Source organism: Citrus clementina, unplaced genomic scaffold (assembly GCF_000493195.1).
Source record: "Citrus clementina cultivar Clemenules unplaced genomic scaffold, Citrus_clementina_v1.0 scaffold_4, whole genome shotgun sequence".
Lineage (NCBI taxonomy): Eukaryota > Viridiplantae > Streptophyta > Magnoliopsida > Sapindales > Rutaceae > Citrus > Citrus x clementina.
Genome location: NW_006262274.1, coordinates 11,048,718 through 11,056,655, shown reverse-complemented (window position 1 = coordinate 11,056,655; position 7,938 = coordinate 11,048,718). Strand labels below are relative to the sequence as shown.

General features: G+C 31.3%; 1 protein-coding gene across 3 annotated transcripts; it reads right to left on the bottom strand.

Moving 5' to 3' along the window:
• Nucleotides 1-14: 14 nt before the first annotated feature.
• On the bottom strand, nucleotides 15-5,462 carry LOC18043311. 3 transcript variants are annotated; one of them, XR_002905913.1, is made up of 6 exons: nucleotides 5,130-5,462; nucleotides 1,498-1,588; nucleotides 1,304-1,409; nucleotides 545-1,209; nucleotides 145-427; nucleotides 15-59 (listed from the first exon to the last, which is right to left on the bottom strand). XR_002905913.1 is itself a non-coding variant. In XM_024185366.1 (6 exons), the coding sequence occupies exons 2-4, from the start codon at nucleotides 1,779-1,781 to the stop codon at nucleotides 556-558; spliced, it is 1,044 nt and encodes a 347-aa protein (XP_024041134.1). In that variant the 5' UTR covers nucleotides 1,782-1,818; nucleotides 5,130-5,462; the 3' UTR covers nucleotides 15-59; nucleotides 145-427; nucleotides 545-555. The 3 variants fall into 3 exon arrangements, 2 of the variants coding, with proteins under 2 accessions (XP_024041134.1, XP_006436763.2); XM_024185366.1 differs by having other exon boundaries at nucleotides 1,498-1,818; XM_006436700.2 differs by having other exon boundaries at nucleotides 145-416; nucleotides 1,498-1,818.
• Between the last annotated feature and the right edge of the window lie 2,476 nt (nucleotides 5,463-7,938).

Below are 7,938 nucleotides of genomic sequence, written 5' to 3'. Positions count from 1 at the left end.
TTTATTCGCAGCTGAGATAAGAATTTGCCTTGAAGCTCACCATCCACCTCAAAAGAGAACTGGAATATGCATAGCATGTTTAAAAAAAAATTCAGAAATTAAATAAATGAGTATTAGTTCAGGAAAAGGGCTGTAAACACATACTTTTATGCATTCCCATATCTTTTCTTTGGTCTCTGATGGCACTTTGCTCCAATCTTCATAAGAAATTCGAACCATGGTGCGTGCCAAGACACCCAAAAAGCTAAACAATCGTGTTGCTACCTTGCCATGTGGTTGTCCTCTTTTGTTATACTCAACTATAAGCTTTTGTCCATTGTTTCTATTTCTGACCAGCTGAGGTAAATTCGTTCGACCTCTACTTTTTCTTTTTTTGACAATTGAACTCATTTCTGTAGCAATGTTTTATAAACCTGCTGCAAAACAACTAAAGAAAAAAATTGATGAGAATTTAATAGAAGAATAATAGGTCACATAAGCTAAATAAATGATATACATTAAAATAATAATTCAGTACATCAAATATGTTGAAAAAAAAACTTACATTTTTTTTTTCTAATCAACGTTTTCAACCAATGTTTCCTCATTGATATCAGTTCGGATGTAAGCTAAATCGTCATCACTCATTTTATCAAATGACTCAACAGATGGCATCAAATTGCTAGAATTTTGATGTTCTAACATGATGTCACCTAGATCTTCTCTTGAATCATCTATATATTCCCTACGTGGATTCACTATCACAATAGACCACCTTGGATCGAGTTGATCTTCAGCATAAAATACTTGTATCGGTTGAGAAGCCAAAATAAAACAATCATCTTTATGGCCTATCCTATTAAGGTTTACCAACGTAGCTCCTAGCTCATCGTTTTTTATCCCATGATTGTTTTCAACCCAATCACACTTAAATACAGGAATCTTGAACTTGTTGTAATCAAGCTCCCATATCTCTTGTATAACTCCATAAAATGACATATTTGCCACCACAGGATTCTTATCTTTAGCACTTGAAATCTGAAATGTGTTTGCCTCTAAATAGACTCCACTGTTCTGTACAACTCGTAAGTCATCACGTTCTTTGGTATGAAAACGATAACCATTAATTTCATAGCCTTGGTACTTTATCACTTCAGGGCGAGGTCCATGTGCAATCCACCTTAAGGCTTCCGAGATATTGTTCCTTGATTCGTTAAGTTGAATTTCAACCTATATGATAGTAATAAAAAGTGTATATAAATAATATACAAATATCTTCGAATAACAAAAAAACTGTTTATGGATGAACTATATAGTTAATTACTTTTTGACGCAACCAATATATGAAAGTCCTATTATGTTCATCCTGTAGCCATTTTTCCTTCTTTGACTTTGCTGGATATTTCTTCTTCAAGAACTCCATATGCTCTCTAAGATATCAAAGATGAAATAAGAATGATTATAACTATTACAGAAAATATAACTAATATATATAAGATAAAGGAAATAGTTACTAACATGATATACGGCTGAACTTCATTTGTATTTTCCAGTACATATCTATGTGCCTGAACCCATAATTTACGATCTATTCTAACAACACATCCTCCTGGTAAAGGTAATCCAACATCAGATCTGTATTTTTTCGGTGGAATGCCAATTGCATCAACTTCAGATAAGTATTCTATGCAGAACTCAATAGCCTCTTCAGCTATATATGATTCAGCAATGCAACCCTCTGGTTTATCTCGATTTCGTACATAATCCTTCAATATTTTCATTTGCCTCTCAAATGGATACATCCATCGGAGGTAAACAGGTCCACAGAGTTTGACTTCTCTAACAAGGTGTACTGGTAAGTGAATCATAATATCAAAGAAAGCTGGCAAGAAATATTTTTCTAACAAGCATATAGTATTCACCAAATCTGCTTGCATTTGATCCAATTTTGACACATCCACTACTTTACTGCACAGGTTGCTAAAAAAAGCACAAAATCTTATTATTACATATCTAACATGTTTTGGTAACAAGGATCGTATTGCTAAAGGAAGCAATTGTTGCATCAAAGCATGACAATCATGAGATTTCAAGCCATAGAGTTTCAAATCTTGCAATGAGATTAGATTTCTAAAATTTGAACAATAGCCATTAGGAACCTTAAGTTCAAACAATGTCTTACAAAATTTTTTCTTTTCTTCCCTTGACAAAGTATAACACGCAGGAGGTAATTTTGTTCCATTTTGGCCAACTCTTGGCAGTAATTCTTTCCTTACACCCATTTCATCTAGATCTATACGAGCTGCAAAACCATCTTTTGATTTCCCTGGAATGTCAAGTAAAGTCCCCACAAGACTTTCACACACATTCTTTTCAATATGCATAACATCAAGAGTGTGTCTAACATATAAAGACTTCCAATAATCAAGCTAAAAAAAAATAGATTTTTTCTTCCAGCAAACTCTTTCATTGATATCAGTTGCACGACTATTTGCTTTTTTTTTCCCTAACGAGAAATTTAATCTTTGAACTCGTGCCAAGATTTCCTCCCCTTTCAGCGGTTCTGGAGCAATTTCAATTTCCTCTTCATTATTAAATGCCTTCTTCTGAAACCGATATGGATGATATCGTGGTAAAAATCTTCTATGACCGATATAAGACATTTTTTTACTATGGCCAAGCCGAACTGCACATGTTTTTTCACTACAAATTGGACATGCTTTATACCATTTTACAGTGCAACCAGCCAAGTTTCCATAAGCAGGAAAATCATTTATCGTCCACATTAAAATAGCTTTCAATGTGAAAGATTCTTGACGATAAGCACATAAGCTTCAATGCCTACCTCCCACAATATTTTAAGATCATCAATCAATGGAGCTAAGTAGACATCAATATCATTACCAGGCTGTTTGGGACCTGAAATTAATAATGTCAACATCATAAATTTCCTCTTCATACAAAGCCATGGAGGAAGATTATATGTCACTACTATGACGGGCCAACAACTATACCTACTACTAAGAGAATTATATGGATTAATCCCGTCTGCAGATAATGCAAGTCGTAAGTTCCTTAGTTCAACTCCAAAATCAGGCCATAAGTGATCTATTAGTTTCCATGCCGGGGTATCTGCAGGATGACGTAATCGTCCATCAGTTTCCCTTTGAGTGGCATGCCATGTTAGATTTTTTGAAGTTTCAACACTTCGAAACATTCTTTTAAACCTTGGGATTGGTGGGAAATACCATAAAACCTTTGCTGGAACACCAATCTTCATCTCAGTTGAATTTTTTTTCAACTTCCACCTTGCTGCACCACAATTAGGACATATAACAGCATCTTTATAGTCCTTTCTATAAAGTATACAGTCATTTGGACATGCATGTATCTTCTCATACTCCATCCCTAATGCATTTAAGGTTTTTTTTGCCTCGTACATTGAACAAGGCATTTCATTATTGTCAGGCAACATTTCTCTTAACAATTTCAACAAATCTGAAAAGCCTCGGTCTGACCACCCATTTCTTGCTTTTAGGCTGTACAATTTTACCAATGCAGATAATTTTGTAAACTTACTACAACCTGGGTATAACTTTTTCTCAGCATCAGCCAATAAATTCTCAAATTGTTTAGGGTTGTTTTCAAAATGATCATAAGCTCCTTGAATCATCTCTACAGTGCTGGCCACAGATTCGGTTTCAAAGGCTCTTGTTTCAAATTCTCTTGTAGATTGAGTGTTGCTAGTAGTTGATAGCTTCTTAACAACCTTTTCTCCATGCAAAATCCAATTATTGTAACTTTGGTCTATACCATTCAAATACAAATGGTCTCTAATCTCATCAACTGTCTGATGTTTCACATTTCCACATTTCATACATGGACATAGTATGTGATTAGAATTTGTTGCATGAACCATTGCAAAATCTATAAATATTTCAACACCAATCTCATAATCTTTTGATCTTCGATCCATAGACATCCAAGATTTGTCCATTCTGAATGTAAAATATAAATATATCATTCTAAAACATTTTCCATAATTTCCTTCTAAGTATCTATGTCCTAATTTGAGAAAAAGTAAAACATAGGACCTTAATATTATTATTCTATCAAAATAATATCAATAAAAACATTAATTTACTAAAGCACATAACATAATAAATTGACCAAAGCTTAATGGACATGAAGTGTCAGGGACTAAACACAAAAGCACAACAAAATGGATTGCTACGGTGGAGAGCATTTGTATTAAGTGCTAAGCATATATATGATGACAAGTATAAACATCTGAATTTTTAAAAAATATGTATCAGTTTCTGAAACTAACATTATTTCTCTTATTAATATTTGTTCATATATTAGATTCAAGATGTTTTATTAATTAATTATTAAATTGTATACTTTATGTCTTTATTTCTATATTACTTGTATTAAAAATAAATAAGTTAAAATAATAATTTTTATAATTATATACTCTATTAAATTATAATCTCTTTATAGTAATAAAATTATTTTGATTCTAATAATATGATTATAATTATAGGTAGATTTTACAATATTCTATATGATACTAAAGGAAAGAGGATGAAATGATTAATTAATATTGTAATATCACATAATATTATATAAATGCTTATTCTATTAATTCTCCGTTAGTTTTTATTTTTTTAATAAGAAAGTATGTGTGTATATAAATTAATTTTAAGTTATTTGAAGAATTTGAAATATTTATAATTTTGCAACAAATCCCACATGGCGCTTGTCGTTCTTGGTTTCCCAATTTCGTAAAAGATAAGATGAAAGAAAAGAGAAGGGGAAAAGAAAAGAAAGATAATCCAATTAAAAGAAAGAGGAGAGGTCAAGTTGACGATTATGAAGAAAAAGAATAGAAGTCGTGAGGTTCTGAGATTGATAACTGATTAAATTTCAAAGGAGCATGACATGATTCGACCAAATTTGTAACTTCCCTAAAATATTAATCCCCAGAAAAAATTTTACTGTTCATCCATATTTTCAACATTTGCTATTCAAATAGAGTAAATTAGACAAAGAAAAGAAAAGAAAAAACAGCACATGTAGGCCACCCACAATCAAACAATCTATCATTTTTTTTCTCAAACATGATTAAACAAAAGGAAAGAAAGTACCTTTATGTGGGGATCGAAACTTTTAAAATCCAATATACAAGGTAGCCGAATGCTTCAACAATTTCCTTGATAGTGATGTGGTCCCAAGCTTTACAATCTTCTTGCCAACATGTGTGGTCCAGAGCTTCCAGATTTCTTCCCAATTTGTCTTCACTTCCACTATGTGTGAACAGTTAGGGTTTACGATTTTGGGTCTATATAAATAATGGGTGAAATTAAGAGTTTGGAACTTGGAAATAGAAGATAGGAAGATGTTTTGTATGGGCAAAGGGGAATTTTACAGAGAAAGAAAGTCACAGAAGAATGGAGGCTGAAACAAAGAGACAATGATATTTCGCGGTAGACAAAGAAAATAAAGAGGGAAAGTGGCTTTTTATACTACAAACTAAATGACACATTTTATAAAGAAGAGTCACCTTTTAATTAACTAAAGATGACTTCTTATTTAGTGGTGAGTCATTTTTATGTCATAAATAAAAACAATTTTATAATATATGACTTCCAAAAGTAAATAAAAGTCATCTAAACTAATAGATGACAATTAATAATATGTTTGTCATGTATTACATGTCATCTTTGTCCTGTTTTGTAGTAGTGATACTATTCATTATGAACAATCTACAGTTTACTTATCAGACCACTCAAATATTTCTACCAATATAATATGTTGGGTTTTTTCTTTTTTGGTCGTTGTGTACTTTTGAAATTGTCAAACTCATTTGAGAAGATTGAGCAATAGATAAATTTTAACAAATGTAACTACTAAAGAAAATGAATTAGGAGACAATTTGTTTAATTCACGTGATATTTGAGATTTGATATACAGATAGGCCTTTAGGCAAAAATAAACAGGATTATTTGTGGAATTGCTATGGTGTTAATAGAAGTAATGTGATATTTTAAATTATTTTATTGGGTGTGTTTAGAAAATGAGTTCTAAGAGATTAATAATGGGTGCCAATAGACCCACTCTAAAGGTTATTTCAAAGTTGTACCACCTAATATTTTAGATACTTATATCCCTAATTGGCTTAGCAATGAGCCTAATCTTTTAGAAGTCCAACCTTTTAAACTTAGGCAACTTGTGCTTTTTTTAAGCCCAACTATAATTTTTTTTCTTTTTAAAAAATTTTTAGATTATTTTTAAGGATAAGACTCTAATTCCTTATTCTATATTAATAATATTATATTATTATTCTCACATTTTTATGTTGAACTTGGTTGTAAGGAATTTAATAAATTATTTTTTATTCAGTTGTAAGAATAATATAACATGTAATAATCTAACCAAATTAACAAGTAAATAAATCAAATACAAAATACTAAATTAATACGAAATAGAGATAAAGATTAGTAGAGTGAGTGGTGATGGTGTGTGTATTTCAATTTTTAAGTGTCATATTTTTTAATTTTAAAAACTATTTAAGGGTCAAGGGGAGGTTAGGGCTTTTTGTTGAGAACCTAACCCTAACATGGATATCATCTGGCTTAATTTATTGAGCCTTAACCAACCCTTGCCATCATATGTTCAGGTTAAAGCCCTAAAAATTAGGATTGTGTCAATCCGGCTGAAGGCTCGGTTGGACAATCTCATAAATACTAATTAAGGTAATGGCCATAGTCAACTTGTACGTAATTTTGAAATACTAACTAAGTAACCCAAGAGGGGGGGTGAATTGGGATTTTAAAACTTAAGCTAAATAAAACATACAACAATTCAATTTATTCCCTTAATGAAATAAAAAACAATAAATTTAATAAAACATAATAATAAATGAGTAAGGGAAGAGAGAGCAAACACAATGATTTTTACGTGGTTCGGCAATCCCCGCCTACGTTCATGTCTCCAAGCTCACCCAACTTGATGATTTCACTATCCAAGTCTCCCAAGGCTTCAAATGCTTACAATTGACTTTCAAGGTGTCAATGAACCTTTACAACAAAGAGATTATCTCCTCAATCTCTTCCCCCCAAATTTTCTCACACTTGTACACTCACAAATTTAATGAGAAATGAATATTACAACAAACAACTCTCTTTTAGAGTAGATATATAAATTGAAGAACAAAGATGATTCAATATTTTATAATTTGCGAAATGAGAGCTCAATATATGTCGTGTGTTTTTTGTTTTTGCTTGCTTAGATTACCAAAAATGAATTGGATTTGAGTTTATATAGTTTGATCTAAAAAACTAACTGTTATGCACATTTTGGTCATAATCGGCTTACCGTTTATGGAATCCGATTAGCCGCTTTTATGTTACCATTACAGTAAAAATTTGAATTTTAGAACATCCGATATGCCGCTTTCGAAATCCGGATAGCCGTTTATGTTCTAGAAACTTACTGCCCAAAATTCGCTCTTTCGCTTGTAAAATCCGGTTAGCCGCTTGCTACAGTAACTGCTACAGTGAACTATTTTTTAAAATTATAGTTTGATCCCAGAACTTTTTATAACTGTATTATGGCCCAAAACGTTATAAATTTTACAAATATGTCCAATTTCAGAATCTCTAAATAATGCTTGTTATTACCAAAACCTTTTGAAATTATGATATAGCACAAAATACTATGAAACTTTTCAAATAAGTCCTCCAAAATTTCAAGCAATAATTGTTGATTTCAAAGTTTTCAAAACTCTTTCAATTAAACCATAAAATCTTTATAATGTGAAAATAATGATTTATTTAAAATGTATAAAAAATAATTTGAGCTTAAAAGATTAATCATTCTTAATCTTATTTGTTATCATCAAAATCAACATTATGGAAACATATATGTTAACAATCTCCCCCTTTTTTATGATGA